The 20,296-nt window shown below is 35.8% G+C and overlaps 2 protein-coding genes across 13 annotated transcripts in view; one reads left to right on the forward strand and one right to left on the reverse strand.

The window, feature by feature from the left end:
- The window catches only part of LOC105479522 (KH RNA binding domain containing, signal transduction associated 2), a 634,913-nt gene that overhangs the window by 108,058 nt on the left and 506,559 nt on the right, over positions 1 to 20,296 (forward strand). The gene's annotated exons all lie outside the window — the stretch shown is intronic.
- Positions 195 to 731, reverse strand: LOC139363379 (FKBP prolyl isomerase family member 1C). Its single transcript, XM_071096923.1, has one exon. The coding sequence runs from the start codon at positions 657 to 659 to the stop codon at positions 411 to 413; it is 249 nt and encodes an 82-aa protein (XP_070953024.1). The 5' UTR covers positions 660 to 731; the 3' UTR covers positions 195 to 410.

Raw genomic sequence — 20,296 nt, forward strand, 5'->3', positions numbered from 1 at the left:
ATATAAAAAATTAAAATAAAATATTCTTGCAACCCCTGGCCCCCAACACCAATTCCTATTCTAGCGTTAACCTATCACTTGTGCTGTTAATACCTGACCATGTACTTAACTGGAAACCTATATCCAAAGACTGAAACTGAATCTTCATCCCAAAATGAAAACAAAATAAAATGAATAACTTGAGGTTTATGGCATATGGTTTAGGTAAACACACATATGAGGAGAAAGGGGAAGAGGAAATGGAGGTGTCAGAAGCAAAGCTGAGTGACAGAACACATTCAGTCAGGGCAGATGTCTATACAGAGTGGAGTGGAACATCAGGATAAGCTCCATGTGGATTCATGTGCACACGTCTGGAGGCACCAGATCCCTCTATGGCAGATCCAAGAACAGGGAGCTAAGGGAGGAGGCTATTCCTGCCATTCCAGTTTTAGAAGCTCCGCACCGAAGACGAGAGTGGCATGGGGTGGGATGATGCCTCGGTGCCCAGTGGCACTATAGGTATAATCTGGAGATATAGTCATTTTGGCTCTCTGACCCACACTCATCTGGGCAACCCCTTCTTCCCAGCCTCGGATCACCTCCTGCTTGCCTAGTATAAACTTAAAGGGCTTGTTTCTGTCCCGGGGGTAATCAAATTTCTTTCCATCTTCAAGCATCCCGGTGTAGTGCAACACCCAGGTCTGGCCACGCTTCGGGAAGGTGCGCCCATCTCCTGGGGAGATGGTTTCCACCTGACTCCCATGGCGGCGGCGGACGCTGAGCGTGCTGGCAGCGCTACGTGGACCGACAGCGACCTGGCAGCGGTTCCACGGCTCTGCCTAGTCCCTCTTGGCTTGTATTTTTATAATAAAATTAATAGACATGTATTTGTGATTCGTGCTAAATGAGTAGAATTTAACTGCTTTTGCCTACAAAAGCAAATAAAACAATGGGCAAGTATTCGGAAGATGAGTATGTTAATTTGCTTCACTTTAGTAACTTTTTTTTTACTTTGTATATGTATCCCATAATATAATTTTGTGTACCTTGAAAATACACAACAAAATTTATTTCAAAAGAGATTAATAGAGAAATAGATGTTGTGCATCTATTGTTTGCATTTGCAAATATTTCGGAATCACAGCAATTACTTATTTTTAATATTCAATTTAGTTTCATGGTTACATGCACAGGTTTATTATACAGGTAAATTGTGTGTCGTGGGGATTTGATGTACAGATTATTTCCTCACCCAGGTAATAAGCATAGTACCTGATGGGTAGTTTTTCCATTCTCACCCTATTCCCACCCTCAACCCTGAAGTAGACGCCAGTGTCTATTGTTCCTTTCTTTGTGTCCATGTGTACTGAATGTTTAACTCCCACTTGCAAGTGAGAACATGCAGTATTTGGTTTTCTGTTCCTGCATTAGCTCATTTAAGATAATGTCCTCCCGCTCCATCTGTATTGCTGCAAAGGACATGGTAACTTCTTTTATGGCCACGTAATATTCCATGGTGTATACATACCACATTTTTAAAAAATCCAGTCTACCATTGAAGGGCATCTAAGTTGATTCTGTGTCTTTGCTGTTATGAATAGTGCTGTTATGAACATATGTGTGCATGTGTCTTTATGGTAGCATGATTTATATTCCTTTGAGTATATACCCTATAATGGGATTGCTGAGTCAGATAATAGTTCTATTTTAAATTCTTTGAGAATTTGCAAAACTGCTTCCCACAGTGGCTGATAAAATTTACATTCTCACCAACAGTGTATAAGCATTTCCTTTTTTTGGCAACCTCACCAGCATGTGCTATTTTTGGACTTCTTAATAATAGCCATTCTGACTGGTGTGAGGTGGTATCTCATTGTGCTTTTGATTTGCATTTTGTCTAATTATTAGTGATGTTACACATTTTTTCATTTGCTTGTTGACCACATGTATGTTTTTTGAAAAGTAACTGTTCATGTACTTTGCCTACTTTTTAATGGGATTGTTTTATCCTTGTTAATTTTTTTATGTTCTTTGTAGATGCTGCATATTAGAACATTGTCAGATGCATAGTTTGCAAATATTTTCTTCCATTCTGTAGGTTGTATGTTTATCAGTAGTTTCTTTTGCTGTGCAGAAGCTCTTTAGTTTAGGACCCATTTGTCAATTTTTGTTTTTGGTACAATTGCATTTAGTATCTTTGTCATGCAGTCATTGCCGGGGATTACTTCCAGAATGGTATCTCCTAAGTTATCATCCAGAGTTTTTGTAGTTTTGGATTTTATATTTAGGTCTTTAATCCATCTTGAGTTTATTTTTGTAACTAGTGTAAAGAAGGCGTAAGCTTCAATATTCAGCTTATGGCTAGCTAGTTATCCCCATTGCCTGTTTTTGTTTTGTTTTGTTTGTTTTTCTTTTTCTTTTTTTTCTTTTCTTTTTTTTTTTTTTTTTTTTTTTTTGACTTTGTAAAAGATTAGGTGATTGTAGATGTGTGACTTTATTTCTGGGTTCTCTGTTCTGTTCCATTGGTTTCGGTGGTTGTTTTTTGTGCCAGTAACATGCTGTTTTGGTTATTGTAGTATATAGTTGGAAGTCAGGTAATGTGATGCCTCTAGCTTTGTTCTTTTTGCTTAGGATTGCTTTGGCTATTTAGACTCTTTTGTTTTGTTCTATATGAATTTTAGAATTGTTTTTCTTAATTCTGTAAAGAATATCATTGGTAGTTTTATAGGGATAGGATTGAATCTGTAAATTATTTTGAACAGTATGGCCATTTAAAAAATATTGATTCTTTCATTATCCATGAACATAGGATGTTTTTTCATTTGTTTGTGTCTTGTCTGATTTCTTTCGGGCAGTATTTTGTAATTCTCAAAATTACCTTTTTTTTAATTTAACTGTATTTCTAGGTTATTTTTCACCTTTTTATTTAACTGTATTTCTAGGATTTTTGTGGCTATTGTGAATGAGATTGTGTTATTGACATGATTCTCAGCTTTGATATTGTTGGTGTATAGAAATACTACTACTGATTTTTGTACATTGATTTTGTATCCTGAAATGTAGCTGAAGTTCCTTATCAGGTCTAGGAGCTTTTGAGAAGAGACTATGGGGCTTCATAGGTACAATATCATATCATCTGAAAATAAGGATATTTTGGCTTTCTCCCTATTTATATGTCTTTTATTTCTTCTTCCTGCCTGATTTCTCTGGCTAGGATTTCCAGTACTATGTTGAATATGAGTAGTGAGAGAGGGCATCATTGTCTGTTCTGGTTTTGAAGGTGAATGCTTTCAGCTTTTGCCCATTCAGTATGTTGGCTGTGGGTTTTTGATAGATGGCTCTTACTATTTTGAAGTATGTTCCCTCAATGCTTAGATTGTTCAGGGTTTTTAACCTGAGGAGATGTTGAATTTTATTGAAATAATTTTGTGTGTCTATTGAAATGATCATATGGTTTTTTATTTTAGTTTAATTTGTGTGAATAATCACATTTATTGATTTGCATATGCTAAACCAACCTTGCATCTCAGGGATAAAGCCTATTTGATTGTGGAATGGTAGCTTTTTAATCTGCTGCTGGATTTGGTTTGCTACTATTTTGTTGAGGACTGTTGCATCTATGTTCATCAAGGATATTGGCCTGAAGTTTTAGTTTTTTTCATTATGTCTATTCCAGGCTTTGGTATCAGGATGATGCTGTATTCATAGAATGAGTTAGAGTTTAGAATAGTTTCAGTAGGAATGGGACCAGCTCTTCTTTATATATCTGGTAAAATCTGGCTGTGAATTCAACTGGTCCTGGGCTTTTTCTGGTTGATAGTCTGTTTATTACTGATTCCATTTTGGAACTCATTATTGGTCTGTTCAGGGATTCAGTCTCTTCCTTGTTCTGTGTTGGGAGGTTGTATGTGTCCAGGAATTTACCAGTTTCTTCCAAGTTTTCTAGCATGTGTTATAGAGGTGCTTTTAATAGTCTCTCAAGGTTATTGTATTTCTGTGGGATCCCTAAAGTGGTAACATCCCCTTTCTTATTTCTTTGTGTTTACTTGGATCATCTCTTTTTTTTTTCTCTTTATTAGTCTAGCTAGTGGTTTATCTTATTTATTCTTTCAGCAAACCAGCTCCTGGATGCGAACTTTTGTGTTTTTTGCAGGTTACAACTTCCTTCAGTTCAGGCCTGGTTTTGTTTATTTCTTGTCTTCTGCTAGCTTTGATGTTGGTTTGCTCTTGTTTCTCTAGTTCCTCTAGGTGTCATGTTAGGTTGCTAATTTGAGATCTTCTTAGTTATGTGATATGGGCATTTTGCACTATAAACTTTCTTATTAATAAGGCTTTAGTTGTGTCCCAGTGATTCTTGTATGTTGTATCTTTGTTCTCAGTAGTTGCAAAGAAATTCTTGATTTCTGCCTTAATTTCATTGTTCACCCAAAAGTCGTTCAGGAGCAGGTTAATTTCCATGTAATTCTGTGGTTTTGAGCAATCTTCTTAGCATTGATATATATTTTTATTGTGCTGTGGTCCAAGAGCGTGCTTGGTATGATTCCAGTTTTTTTTTTTTTTTTTTTCAGTTTTCTGGGGATTGTTTTATGGCCAATTGTCTGGTCGATTTTAAAGTGCCATGTGCAGAGAGAAATATATATTCTGAAATTTTGGGGTAGAGAGTTCTTTAGATGTCTATTAAGTTCGTTTAGCCAAGTGTTGAGTTCAGGTTCTGAATATCTTTGTTAGTTTTCTGCCATGATGATCTAATACTGTCAGTGGTGTGTTGAAGTCTCCCACTATTGTTGTGTGGTTATCTAGGTTTCTCTGTGAGTCTCTAAGAATTTGCTTATTAATCTGAGTACTCCTATGCTGCATGCATATATGCTTAGGATAATTAAGTCTTCTTGCTGAATTGAACCCTTCTATTATGTAATGTACTTCTTTTTCTCTTTTGATTTTTGTTTGCTTAAAGTTTGCTTGTCTGAGATTAGAGTAGCAACCCCTTATTTTTGGTTTGTTTGTTTTCTTTCCATTTGCTTTGTAGATTTTTCTCCATCCCATTATGTTGGGGTCCGCGTGTTTCCTAAACAAAGGAATGAACACACAAGACAACACAAGACAAGACAAACATGGCGGCCGCCTCGAATGGTGCGCTCTGCTTTATTTTATACAGTCGTTTATGGAATGTTGCCAAGTCACAAGACACATTGTTGTTTTTCTGACCTTTCCCTGACCTTCTGGATTTTCAAGATGTTTACATATAAACATGCCCCCAACACCCTGCTTCGTTTGCAAGAGCAGGACTTATTGGGAATGCCCTGCTTCGTTTGCAAGAGCAGGACTTGTCGGGAACGCCCTGCTTCGTTTGCGAGAGCAGGACTTATGGGGAACGCCCTGCTTCATTTGCGAGAGCAGGACTTATCGGGAACACCCTGTTTGTAAGCACGTAGTCCTCTACACCATTACTTTGAGCCTGTGGATGTCATTGCATGTGAGATGGGTCTCTTCAAGGAACATACAGTTGGGTCTTGCTTCTTTATCCAGTCTGCCATTCTGTGCCTTTTAGTTGGGGCATTTCACCCATTTATATTCAAGGTTAGTTTGGATATGTGTGATTTGATCCTATCATCATGTTATTAGGTAGTTATTATGCAGACTTGACTGTGTAGTTGCATGATAGTGTAAATGGTCTATGTACTTGTGTGTTTTTGTGGTGGTGCATAATAGTCGTTTGTTTCTATATTTAGTATTCCATTAAGGTCCTCTTATAAGGCAGGTCTGGTATTAATGAATTCCCTTAGCATTTGCTTGTCTCAAAATAATCTTATTTCTCATTTGCTTATGAAGCTCATTTTGGTAAGATACGAAATTATTGGTTGTAGTTTCTTTTCTTTAGGAATGATGAATATAGGCCCTCAATCTCTTCTGGCTTACAGGGTTACTGCTCACAGGACTGTTGTTAGCCAGATTGGGTTTCCTTTGTAGGTGACCTGCCCCTTCTCTCTAACTGCCTTTAATGTCTTTTATTTTATTTTGACTGAAAATCTGATGACTATGTGTCTTGGGGATGGTCATCTTCTATAGTATCTTACAGTGGTTGTTTGCATCTCCTGAATTTGGATATTGGCCTCTCGCAAGGTTCGGGACATTGTTATGGACAATATTCTCAAATATACTTTCCAAGTTGCTTGCTTTCTCTCCCTCTTTCAGAGATACCAGTGAGTTGTAGTTTTGATCTCTTTACATAATCCCATATTATCCGAGGTTTTCTTCATACATGTTTTTTTCTTTTTTTCTTTATTTTTATCTGACTGAGAGGATTTGTAGGACCAGTGTTTGAGCTCTGAGATTCTTTCCTCAGCTTGGTCTATTCTGTTGTTAATACTTGTGATTGTATTATTAAATTCTTGTAATCCATTTTTCAGCTCTCGGATTACTTTGGTTCTTTCTTTAAATGGCCACTTCATCTTTTATTCCCTGTATTGGTTTATTGTATTCCTTAGATTACTTGGATTGGATTTTTACTATCTTCTGAATCTCTGTGATCTTCATTCCTATCTATACCCTGAATTATGTATCTGCCATTTCACCCAGTTCAGCCTGGTTAAGAACATTGTTGGGGAACTAATGAAGTTGTTTGGAGGTAGGGAGACCCTCTGGTTTTTTGAGTTGCCAGAGTTCTTGCACTGGTTCTTTCTCTCTGTGTGGGCCAATGGTCTTTTAATATTTGAAGTCACTGTCCTTTGGTTGGGGTTTTTTTTGCATTTATCTTCTTTGATGCCCTTGGCAGTTTGACTTTGGTATAAGGTGGGTTCAGTCAACTGGCTTTGATTCTGGAATATTTCAGGGGACCGTGGCTCAGTTCTGCACTCCTGGGCTACATGCTCTTACCCTGAGTGGACTGGTACCAGGTCCCCATCTTTGTTCTCTGGCCCCTTGAGATGAGGAAACTGCTGTGCTGGGGAGGCTAACGTGATTCTGGTTTGTGGTCACAACTGTTTGATGGGGGGTGCCAGCCAAAGTGCTTCATCAGGGTGGTAGCAGTGGGATCCATGGTTCTTCTCATGTGCCAACAGCCATGGTGCTATAGCAGGGTGCACATGTGTTGGCTGGGATATGCTGGCAAAATATTTTAGTCCTGTATTTTTTGGCCATAGTCCAGTAGGTGGCACTTAAGAGTGTTAGCCAGCAGATAGGCTCTTACTCCGCTGTGTGGCTCTTCTGTTTTTTGGCACAGTTGGCAGTAGTTCTCTGTGATGCTCCGGAGAGGGATGGCCCACTCACGTAGTCTGCTTCCAGGCCTTGGAGGAGCCCCCTTCAATCAAGCTCCATCCCCGCATTTCTTTTGCTGGATGTTTTGTTCCATGAGGCTTCCTCAGGTAGCGGCAGTGGTCTGCAGACAGGCTGTAGTTGGCCCTGTGGAGGGAGGCACGTCCTGATCCTCCATCAGCCTGTGAACACAGGTGTCTCACTTCTTTCAGTGAAGGCTTCTCCCTGCTTAGTCACCAACTAAGCCGGCAGTGGGTGGGGTCAGACGACTGAGTGCTTTCCCAGGGAACACATGATCGTGCCTTCCCACAGAGTTTGGACAGAAGTAAGACAGCGGGCTAAAAGATCTAGCAGGTGTGGCACACATTGCTACCAGTGTTGGGGGTAGGTGAAGTCACCCGCCCTGCTATCTGGGTATTTTCTAAGACAACAGAAGGCTGTACCCACCAGCTGAGTTCAAGCAGAGGAGGGACCACTGGGCCAGAAGCTGGCCCCAAGCTTTGTCTGGTGAGGGTGAATGGATCAATCTTACTGCTCCCACACATTCCATCAGGGCTGTGGCACTGGTACTAGTCTGTTTCAGGGTCTAAGGCTTGAGAGGTCTCTGTGGACTTCAGAGTTACCTTTGCCAAAACTACTGGTAGCTCTCTGCCTCAGTTTAGAAGTGTGTGGTGTAGTGCAGTGGGGCCAGGGGCATTTTCCCGTCCCCAGTCTTGCACAGGTTCCTGTCAAGAGAGTGTGAATCTCCCATGGAATTCCTACTCACTTACCCTTTCCCAAATGGGGAGCTTCTCCTGTCTACGCATTGATTCCATATGGGTTTCTGCCCAGCTTTGTTCTTCTCTGCTGTGTCCTCTTCCTGCCTTGATGGATCCCAAAGCAATTTCTTAGGTGATCAGCTTGTTGGGTCAGCGTTCACTAGCCCTTTTCTTTCCTCTCCATGAGAGCAGTACACATGAGCTTCTTGCTTCTAGTCTGCCATTTTGACCCAATCCCCAATTATTTCTTGATAGTTAAGCCTCTACAAAGGCAACATGTATCGGTATGTTCCTCCATATTCCTAAGACATTCTTGAAGAATCTGGAGGCTGACTCTAGGTGCACTGCCTATGAGTTAGCCCCGCTTTGCAAGGAGCAGTTAAAAAAAAATGTGTGTGTGTGTATGTGTGTGTGTTTGTGTGTGTGTGTATATACACACACACACTAAATTATATATGTATGTATATATATAAATGTATATATGTTTATATTCATGTATACATATATATTTTTATATATGACGAGAATAAACACTATTCTTAACATTTGCTATTTCTCCTCCACATATACTATGTTTCATTGTCCAATATGCCATTTCTTTCAAATTTTAACATCTCCACCTATTGTGCATATTACAGTCAGCATCATAATACAATCTCTTTCAGGCATACAGTGATCGTAGCTCACTGTTTTTGCCTGTACATGTGTAAATGTGGTACTGACTTATAGTAAGTTGTTAGTAGTGTAGGAACTATGTGTATTGAGTTTACTTGCAGTTTTAAATGTCTTCAGTACGATTACATCACGAGTTAGTGGTGAAATGCAAAGCTGTTACAGATACAAAAAGAATAACATAGCTTAGGGTATAAATTTGATATTAATGAAGACAATTATTATCCTTGGAGAAATGATAACAATTCCCTATTTTCTTGTGCCACAACAAACAAGTGCCTTGTAGGATCTAATAAACCAAGGTATACCTAAATGGCACAAGCTGTGCTATATTTTGTTACTGCTAGACATGCAAAAGGAATGCTTGGCACGTGTCTGGGTAAACTGAGAGACCATTAGAGGACAGGAATGTGCGGCTTCCTCTTGTAAGAGGGTATCTAGTTGTTGCTTGCTGGTGTACCTGTTTGTTCACCTAAGCAATTCAGCCTCTCAATGCCTTTTAAAAGTATCTCTTTGATGTACTTTTAGAATTCTGTGAAATACATCAGACCTTTTCTTCAATTAAATTTGCCCCAAGGCCCACTTTATATTTCTTGACTTGAGTTACTGCCAACTTTTTAAAGCAGTGTATTACCAGGAGTGTAAATCTGCCCCAAATTTGACCTTTTTTAAGATCAAACGCAGCCACATTCCCCTGTGCTGGTTTTCAAATCAATTTCTTATGCAGATTAATGCAGAAAATTAAAGTTCCAAAGTGTTTAAAACCATCTCACTTGCTCTATACTTCTTCTTATTCTATTCAGTCCCAGAAAAAGGGGCAGCCTTCTGTGCCTGGTTGGAAGGAGTCTCATCCATGGTTGCAACTTGCCATGTCTTCCCACAGAGTGTGAGTTTCCTTCTTTATACATCAAAAGATGAAATACCCAAGTCCAAGTACTTGATGAGTGTGATTTTTCTGACTTTTAAAGTAGTTATCAGATCATTTAAGAATAGTTCCTAAATGTGGAAGCTACAACTCCTGTTGAAACTACAACTCAAAGCCAAATATAACCACTTACAATCTTGGAAACATGTCTATTTTTGTAAGCAATATGGTTTTTCAGAAGCCACTCTGTAGCTTACAGCTTAAACCTGTTTTATCTCTACCACAGACCACTGCACAGCATTGCTTTTTATTTTTCTAAAGTAAATGGAAGAGAGGATTTGACGGGCTTTGTGATTTCAGTTTCATTCATATCAGTTTCCCAACTCCTCGTTTGTGAATTTAAATTTTAATTGAGAAAACGATATGACACTGATTCACATGTTTATGAGGAAAAACATTTCAAATTGCTGTAGATTATACTCTCTCCAATTGAATGGCATGTGAAATAATCCTGTTTTCTAGGAAAATTTAGAAATTTTCAGTGGTATTATGTCTAGAATTTGTCTTTTCTGATTACCCGTCCTTTTAATTAATGCCTCTCCCATGTACTTCAAATATTATTTTTCCATTTTGTATTTTTTTAATTTTTTATGTTTTCATCCCACATTGAGTCATGCATTTCTAATTCTGAATTAGTTGTGCTTCTATTCACATCATTTTTTATGACCCCTTGCAAATATGTCCTTGATTTTCCTGAAATCATACCAGTCTCTCCTTTTCGAGGTCTAGTGAATATTCAGCCTGTTTTAACTAGTTGTTTTCATTCTCTAACAAAACTCCTAGCCCTTTCCTTCTCATACCTCAGGCTAATATTTTCTACTTTATTTGAGAGGGTGGCTTCTTATTTTCACATTTACCCTCAACTGGAAAACTGAAGACTGCTTCAAAAGGACCATTAAAATGCAGGTGCTTTTTGAAAAATGTCCAAACCCGTATTCTTTCTTTAAGGCCCTGTGACAGCCAAAAACTCTTTCATCTCATATGCCTCTCTACAATCCTGCCATTCTTCATTTGCTTGTTTGTTCATTTGTTTGTTTGTTTAACTCAGGGAGCCTTCAGTAAGCTTCTCTACACTTATTAGTGCACAGATGAGTCTTCTGCTATTTCTTTTGTTGTTGCAGTAGGAGTGGCCTTTCATGTAGACAGATATTTAAGAGATCAGAAAAGAAATATCACCATTATAATCAAGAGACATTGCTTTATCAATAGAATGGATTTCCATTTTATTATTGATTTTGAAAAGTGGAAGCAAGTGATTTTGATATAAACTTAAATACTGTATTTTGGGGGATTAGCAGCAAAATAAAACTTTCTATGAGAAATAAGGAGGTAAAAATTAATGCTTTTTACCTAGAAACATGTAGAAGGGATTATTAATACTTTTATTAAGTTAGGACCTGACTGCAACCAACTTGTTGAAAGACATTTAGATCCATGTAGAAAAATTAGGAGTAACTTTTATTTTCATTTTTAAAGGTAAGTCATTGTGAAAATAAATTTGTGTAATACACAATTTTAGATTTATGCAATTTTATAAAGAACCTTCTTAAAAATACATGCGTTTCGTAAGGATGTCACAAAAATAAAACTGTAGAACAACCTCAGTTGTGAATACCAATTGGAAAACTGTAAAATATTACCAAGTGTTGAGCACTAGTGTTCATAGAAGTATTATTCACAATAGCCAAAAGATAAAAACAACCCAAATATCCTCAACAAATTAGCAGATCAATAAAATGTGGTATACACATATAATGGAATATTATTCAACCTTAAAGAGCAATGCAATTCTATTATATTCTACAACATAGATGAACATTGAACACATTATGCTAAATAAAATAAACCAGTCAAAAAGAACAAATATATGATTCTACTTTTTGAGGTTCCTAGGACAGGCGAAATTACAGAGACAGAAAGTGGAATAGAGGTTGCAGGGGATTGCGGGTGAGGAACGAATGATAAATTATTCGTTAATGGGTACAGAGTTTTTGTTTGGAATGATGAAAACATCTAGAAATGGATAGTTGCACAACATTGTGAAGGTACTTAATGCCACATATTCGTGCACTTAAAATTAGTTAAAATGGGCTAGGTATAGTGGCGTGCAGCTACTTCGCAGCTACTGGGTAGGCTAAGGCTGGAGGATCACCTAAACCCAGAAGTTCAAGTCCAACATAGGTAATATAGACCCTGTCTCTAAAAATAATAATGACAATGATATATTTTAAAAATAGTTAAAATGGTAAATTTTATGCTATGTCTATTTTACAGTAATAAGAAATATTACAAAAATATTACCAAATGTATTTCAGTAGAACGCATCTATCAGCATAGTAAATTACACTCAAATGTAGTTCATTTCATGAATGCAAGATTGATTTAGTTTTTAAAAATAAACAAATTCACTAATTTTTTAGATCAAAAAATGCATTTAATAAAACCAATTTTCTATTCCTTATTAAATAAACATGGATGCATATAATTAGTAGATATTAACAACAATGTGAATAAATCATTTATTGAATAAGTGTTAGGAGAGATAACCAGTAAAACAATTGGAGAAAAAAGAAAAGGAAGACCAGATCCCTATCTTACCTCGTACACCAAAATAAATTCTGTGTCTAACTAAAATTAAGTGCCAATGAATAAATAAATAAATAAATGTACTAGAATGAGTTATGGACAATTTTATTTCATAAAGTTTAATTGGGGAAAGCATTTCCAAAAAATGATGAAAATTACTGAAGCCATAAGTAAATGAATAAATTACTTTGAAACAGAAATTGAAAACTTCTGTACAAGAAAAGTCATTTTGATAATTAATTACTAAAATAAAAAAGGAAATTCTAAATTTATATGAATATTTGAAACACATGACAAAAAATCCATGTCTTTCTATATAGATGAATTCATATTTCTAATTGAACAAGAAGCTAATGTCCCTATCACATATGTATAGTGTAAGGGAAATTTCCAAAAAATGTGAACCTCACTTTTTAGAAAAATACAAATTGTGATTAATTTGAGATGCTTCTGTTCTTTAGAATCAAAACAGACTGACAAGTTTTGATTATAATCAATAATGATTTTAGGCCATGTAGAAAATTTCACTCCATAATCTCTTGGTCAGAGATTATAGACTCAAGTATTTTAGAGAGCAGTTTTGCAAAATTAATTAATATCACAAAGGCACAGTTGCCCATGTAGCTATTTATGTTAGAATTATATATTTGCAAGAATACATATTGTTACATGAAACAAATGCATTTGTTCCCCTTTAGTATAAAAGGTATACATGCATGTGTATACATGTGCATATAATTATATATAAATAAATGTAAGACAGATAATTTGAAGTAAAAGGGGTTCCCTTTTTATTGCAGGCATTTTTGTGCTGTTTGAATTAGTTACTATTAATGTTATTTTCCTAATAATAAAGACATTTTAGAAATAGTTTGGGCTAATGGAAAGCAAGTAATGTAGAAAAATTGGTTCTATGTAGAAACTTTTATTTTTCCCTAGATAATTAAAACTGAGAATTATTATGTGTTGTCTATATGCCAAATAATGTACAGTTTTTATCTATGACTCATTTGATTGTCACAAAAATTCTAATAATACTATCCTTCCCATTTTATATGTAAGGAAACTCTCATAGGAACTGACTTGCCAAAATAATATCATCAGTAAGTTTACAGCCTGTTGCCTTTACCTCATTATTACATTGTGTAGTTCATTATTATAATCTAAGCAAATCATATCTTAAAACATGCAGTAGAAAATTTAACCCCAAACATGACTCCAAAACCCACCAAAATCTATTATGAGTTTAAAAACCATATTCGAATTTTGTCTTTATGAAAAACAATGCACATTTTATTTCTGGTTTATGAATAGATATGGTGCTTAAATTAAGAGCATAGTGTAAAACTCAAGCTTAGAGGAATGACTAACTTTAAAACATTGTAAAATAGTCCTTAAACCTGGGACCTCACACTTAAGAGAATTACAGTTTTTATGACTACCCTGTATATATCAGACACTGAGAAAAGCAGAACGAACTGCTATTTTCTTTTCTGAAGTACATTGTAGTGTTCTAAAGAAGAGCGTAAGGTTAAAAACTATGTAAGTGGCTTTCCTAAAGCTTTTCCTAAACCCACAATATATTAATGATCATGTTAACATTTGAACCTGGATCTGTCTGCACCAAAGATTCTCTTTGCATTAAACCATTGTATAATTCACTTTCTTTTATCTGAGGAAGCATTGAGATAATTCTGGACACAGACTGCTAAGATTTCAAAGGCCCACAGATGGAAAAACAGATGTATTTCTCCTCTGGTGTTAAGTGAGGCAGAAATAAACTACTCATTAGTTGGGAGTGTGTCTCATAGGTCATATGGCTGAATCTTCTACCCAATTTAGGAATCATTTCTACAGTATTTGTGCTACTCATCAGTCTGCATATGAATACTTCTAGGATTGAAAAGAAAGTTCAGTGCCTCATAAACCAGTTGGATCTAATATTGAGTAGATATCGCTGTTCAGTTTTTCCATTTCCTCATTGAAATATGATCCTTATCCTTGTAAGTTTCCAGTGGTGCTGGTTTTGCCTCTGCAGCAATAAAGAAATCACAGGAATTAAAGTCTGTCTTTAACTATTCTTGATACATTGCCTTCATTGGCTTCCAGGACAAGACTATTTTTATCTCCTGTTGCAAAATTGCTTGTATTTTTCAGCCTAGTTTGCTGGTTTCTACTCTTCCACACAACTTAATGATATTGAAGTTCACTAAAAATTATCTATAGTGCTCCTCCCTGTCTACACCCACACTCCATTTGTGATGTCACTTGTGCCATGCCCTTACATAAGCTTCTGATCAAGCCAAGGCCTCTCTCCAAGGCTTACTTGAAGCTGCCCACTTGACATCACCATATGGATATCTAGACATCTCAGATTCAACCAATATTCTTCTCACCCCATTTCTACTCTACCTGTTATCTACACTGTCTCAGCTGGTGACAACACCTGATACTTTTACTTGGTCATGTCAAAAACCATGGATGCATCCTTCACTCCTCTCTTTCTCCTGCACATTCTATCCAACCTGCCAGGCAAACTTAGTAGTCTTATGTTCAAAATATACCGTGAATTTGAGAAGGGTCTGTGGGAAGATGATGAAGTAGGAAGCACCAGAAATCTGTCTTCCTATCTAGACAACAATTGCAGTTGCAGAATCTGTCTGATGTAACTATTCTGTAACTACTGAAGCCTATTGAAGTATTGCAAATTCCAGGCGAAGTCATGAGTAGTAAATTGCCATTAGTTTTGATCCATTTCAACTGTTAGCAGTTGACTATAGAGACCAGAAGGCAGTAGGAAAATATATCTCAAGTGCTAAAACAAAAATGCTGTCAATCAAGAATCTTATATCTAGCAAAACTGTTCTTTAAAAGTGAGGAATAAATTGACACATTCCCACACACACGAAAGCTCAGAGAGAGTTCACTGCTACTAGACCTTCCCTGCAAGAAATGCTTCAGGGAGTCCTTCAGGGTGAAATTAAAAGAAACTAGACAGTAACTTGAAGCCAGATGAAGACATAAAGATCTTAATAAAGGTAAATAAAGGGCAATTATAAAAGCTAGTATTATCTTAACAATGGTTTGTATCTCCATTTTTTTTTATTTTCTACAGATTTAAGAGACTAATACATCTTTTTAAATGGTCTAAAAGCTGGTAAAATTGTAACTTCACTTTTTTACTATATAATTAAAGATATTAATGTACTTAAAAAAATTATTAGTTTATGTTTTTGGGCATATAATGCATAAAGATGTAATTTTGTGACATGAACAGTGCAAACAGGTATAAAGCCGTAAAAGTGCAGAGTTTTGTGTGTCACTGAAATTAAGTTGGTATAAATTCAAATTAGAGTGTTACAATTTTGGGATATTAAATGTAATGCCCATGGTAGTCACAAAGAAAATAGCTATAGAATACATACAAAAGAAAATGTGAAAGGAATTTAAATATTTCACTACAAAAAATGAACTAAACATAAAAGAAGACAATAATGCCAGAAATGAAGGACAAAAATGCTATAAAACATGTAGAAAACAAGTAGCAAAATGACAGAAGTACATTTCTCCTTATCAGTATAGTTTTTCATTAAAATCTTCAGAGGATTTGTTCTGGGACCCCTGCAAATACCAAAATTCTCAGATGCTCAGGTTCCTTATTTAAAATGGCCTAGTATTTGCATAAAACCTATGCAATTCTCACATATACTTTAAATGAGCTCTAGGTTACTCATAATAACTTATACCATGTACGTAATTTATAATATCGAATACTATGTAAATTATTGTTATATTGTATTGGATATTATTTGTATTATTTTATCATATTGTTATATTTTATTTTTTTAATTCTTTTAAATTTATGATTTACTGTATCAATAGATGTGGAATTGTGAATATGCAGGGCCAACTGTAATTACTTTATATGTAAACAGTTTAAACTCTCCAATCAAAAGTGATTGACAATAGATTTTTAAAAATGATTCAAATATATGATATTTATAAGAGACTCACATTATATCCAAAAACAACTAGATCGAAGGTGAAAAAAGGAAATCCTGGCATGTGCTGCAACATGGTTGAACCAAGAGGACATTATGCCATTCATAAAAGGAGAAATACTGTGTGATTACACTTATATATGGTTACTTAAGTAGTCAAAATCATAAAGACAGAACATAGAATGGCAATCACCAGGGCCTTGGCAGAGGGATGAATGGAGAGTTATTGTTCAGTGGATACAGAATTTCAGTTTCAAGGATAAAAAGAGTTATGGAGATGGATGATAGTGATGATTGTACAACATTATGAATGTGTTTAACACCACTAAACTGTATACTTAAAAATGTAAATACAGTAATATTTTATGTGTATTTCCCCCAATTTTTTTTTTAAATTAGAACAAAGAGCTCTTGTTACCCTGGCATAAGTCATCACCTTCTCTCAACTGGGCTCTTACCCTGGCCTAAGTCATCATTTTCTCTCAAGTGTGCTATTACCTGGCCTAAGTTGTCATCTTCTCTCAACCCAGCTCTCTGCTCCTATACAAGTATCTTTACAATCTATTCTTAACAGAATAGCCATCGTCATCTTTAAACATATAGGTCATACAGATCATGTAACTCCTCAAAAAGTTCCAGTGGTCCTTCATTTTACTCAAAGTAAAAGACAGGGGTTTGCAGTTGCCTACAAGAGTTGACTGCCCATTACCATGTCCTAAGTTGCCTTGTTTATTCATTTTGTGCAGTAACCCTGGCTGGCTAGCGTTCCTAGCACTTGGCCCTCATACATTTACAAAATTACCTATCTCATGTAAAGCCACTCCTGGTTTGGATAACACTTTCTTAATGAGGTCTAAGTTAGACAACCTATTTAATATAGCAACCTTCATCCATCTCTACTCAAGTACTCACAATCCCTTTACCTTTTTCTAGTTTTTCTTTTTTCCTATAGCATGTATTATCTTTTAATATAGTTTATAATTTGCTTGATTGTTATATTATGGTCTCTTCATGTCAGAATGTAAAGTTGCAAAATGGCAAGTTCTTCTTTCTCGATTCCTCATGTATTCCACTCACTTAGAACAATATCTAGCACATAGTAGGTGGTCAATAAATACTTTATGAAAGGATACAGAATACAAATGACCCTTGAACAATAGAAGTTGGAACTACTGGGCCCACTTTTGCATGGATTTTCTTTCACCTCTGCCACCCCTAAGACCACAAGATCAACTCCATCTCTTCAACATTTTCCTCAGCCTACCTTTACCTCAGCCTACCTTTTCCTCAGCCTACCTTTACCTCAGCCTACCTTTACCTCAGCCTACCTTTTCCTCAGCCTACCTTTTCCTCAGCCTACCTTTACCTCAGCCTACCTTTTCCTCAGCCTACCTTTACCTCAGCCTACCTTTTCCTCAGCCTACCTTTTTCTCAGCCTACCTTTACCTCAGCCTACCTTTTCCTCAGCCTACCTTTACCTCAGCCTACCTTTTCCTCAGCCTACCTTTTCCTCAGCCTACTTGATGTGAAGACAATGAGGATGAAGATTTTTATGATGATTCACTTCCACTTAAGGAGTAGAAAATATATTTTCTCTTCCTTATGATTTTCTTAATAGCATTTTATTTTGTTTATCAAGCTTACTTTATTGTAGGAATACAGTATGTAATACATATAACATACAAAATATGTGTTAATTGACTGTTTATGTTATCAGTAAGTTTTGTGGTCAACAGTCGGCTATTAAGTTTTAGGGGAGTCAAAAGTTATATGTGGATTTTCAACTTTGTGAGTAGTAGATGTTCCAACCCCCTTGTCGTTTAGGGATCAACTTTAATTATGTAGTCTCTTCTCTAAGATACTCCCACTTATGGAAGCACAGTTACTGTAGAATGGATTCAGAACAGGGATCACCTGATCACCATTTTCCTCATCTTACAGAATTCCCAGGCACCTTTCACAGTTGCAGCAATGACATCATGAGTCCTCTGAAAGAGGTTCCATATTGCTATCTTCATTGATGACAGTTGCCTCAATGCCACTCTAATCTTGGCAGAGAGAGTTAAAGTATAAGAATAAAGCAATTAAAGTGAACATTTTACTCAACTCTAAAGCCTAGCTAATCGGTTACTTTGCTTGACCAAATTTTCTTGTTAAAATGAAGTTAAAAGGTTAACTCAGGAATCACTTTCAAGTCATTACTGAACGTTATGTTTTCATTATTTAATTATCCATTTTTACTAAGTGCAGCATATTGAACATTATTTGACCTTTTAAAAATGAGCCTACACATCCTCCACGTCATCATTTTGAGTATTAATTCCAATTAATCCATTAAATCATTCAAGAGATATTTTTTGGATCTGTATGACAGTCACGTGGCATTTAATGTGAAAATGAAAAAGATGCTATCACTGGTCTAAGTAAATGCTATAGTACATTTGAACAGTTTTCCTAATTTTATCTCACCATAGGCTGGATTGAGAAACTTTGAGATTGTATTAGTTTGCATAGAAGCCTGAAGTCAGATTGTTTTTAATTATTTCCCTTAAAATTTAGAGGCTAACGTTTGAAAAAAAAAGCAAGAATATGAAAAAAAATAGATCGTTATTTTTAAAACACAGAGCAAGAGAGAGAAGGTATTGTTTGGAATGTAGTGTTGAGAGGAACACAGAAGTAAGATCAGGATAATGTTTATCTTCCTACTCTCAAGTTCTCTCAATAAGAGAAACCTTAATTTATATGGATGTTTTTGTAACATGGTAATTTTTATGTCTGGCCTCTTTCCTTGCCTGTAAAGTTTCTCCCTGGAAAGAAATCTGTAAGAATATATTAAGATACAGAGGTTTTGAGATGCTAATGAGATCTGTGGAAAGATAATGTAATGTAATGGGAAAATAAAATTTGGAACCAGATAGACCTGAGTTTCAACCACAGCTGCACTATCGTTTAACTATGACCAGTGGGAAGTTTCATAAACACCTTCATCTTAACTGTTTTTCAGCTTCAACATGAATATAATGACATGCCGTGAGGTTTCATCGGGAATACATGAAAATTTATGTACATACCTGGCATAGTGACAGCACATGGTGTAAGCTGACACAAGTATAATTATCAAGTAAATATTAGCTGCTTCTGTTTCTTCATTTAATGACAGTCTTTTTGGAGGGAGCACCTACTCTGTGCCATATTCTGTGTGAGTGTAATAAAACAGATAGTCGGAATTATTTATCTAACAGTTCTGTAATGCCATTCCTGAATGAGAGAATGATTAAGGCACCAATAAGAATAGGGATTAAATGGATGAAAGGAGATAATGATTATATTACAGGTAATAAAAGTTGTGATTTGCTGACTGCTTACTATGTATCAAGCACTTTTCTTTGTGATTTATATTATTACCTGATTAAATCCATTTAATGTCTGTGGAATAAATACTGTACAGAAGAGAAGATTGAGGCACATATAATTCAATTGTTGAAACTCACATACACATTTGAAAATGCATCAAGATTGAAAAGGGGGAAGCTATGCATAAATCTTACTTTTATATCTGCGTTGCTTATTTACAAACTGAATTTTTAGCCATATTTATTTAAATACAGTTCTAAAACATTGTTTCTCTTTATGCTGCTTCTTTGTTCAAATGTTTGGAAGTGGTGATCGATATTCGTGAAATGTCATAAATTGGAAAATGAATAATCTACATGTAATATTAAATAATGAAATGATAAACATTATATAAAACATGCTATTATTATTGTATTTTATGTATTAGACCTCTGACTCATATGCCACTTGGAATTAAAATAAATGAGTACATACTTCAAAAGAACATTTCCTGTGTTCCCATCTGAAGACACATCTCAAAGATATAATTTTAATTCCACGTGCTAACTAAACGAGAGCAAAACGTTCTACATTTCAGTTAGTTGGGAATATGTTGAATAGTTCCAGAAATATCAAACAAATATTGAAGCTTCACAAACGTGCATTAAATTATACCCATATTGGGCTTAACTTACCTCTTTTTTTTTTTTTTTTTTTTGTTAGGAGGAGTCTCACTCTGTCCCCAGGCTGCAGTGCAGTGGCACTATCTTGGCTCACTGCCTACAACC

This window comes from Macaca nemestrina, chromosome 5 (genome assembly GCF_043159975.1).
Source record: "Macaca nemestrina isolate mMacNem1 chromosome 5, mMacNem.hap1, whole genome shotgun sequence".
Taxonomy (NCBI): Eukaryota; Metazoa; Chordata; class Mammalia; order Primates; family Cercopithecidae; genus Macaca; species Macaca nemestrina.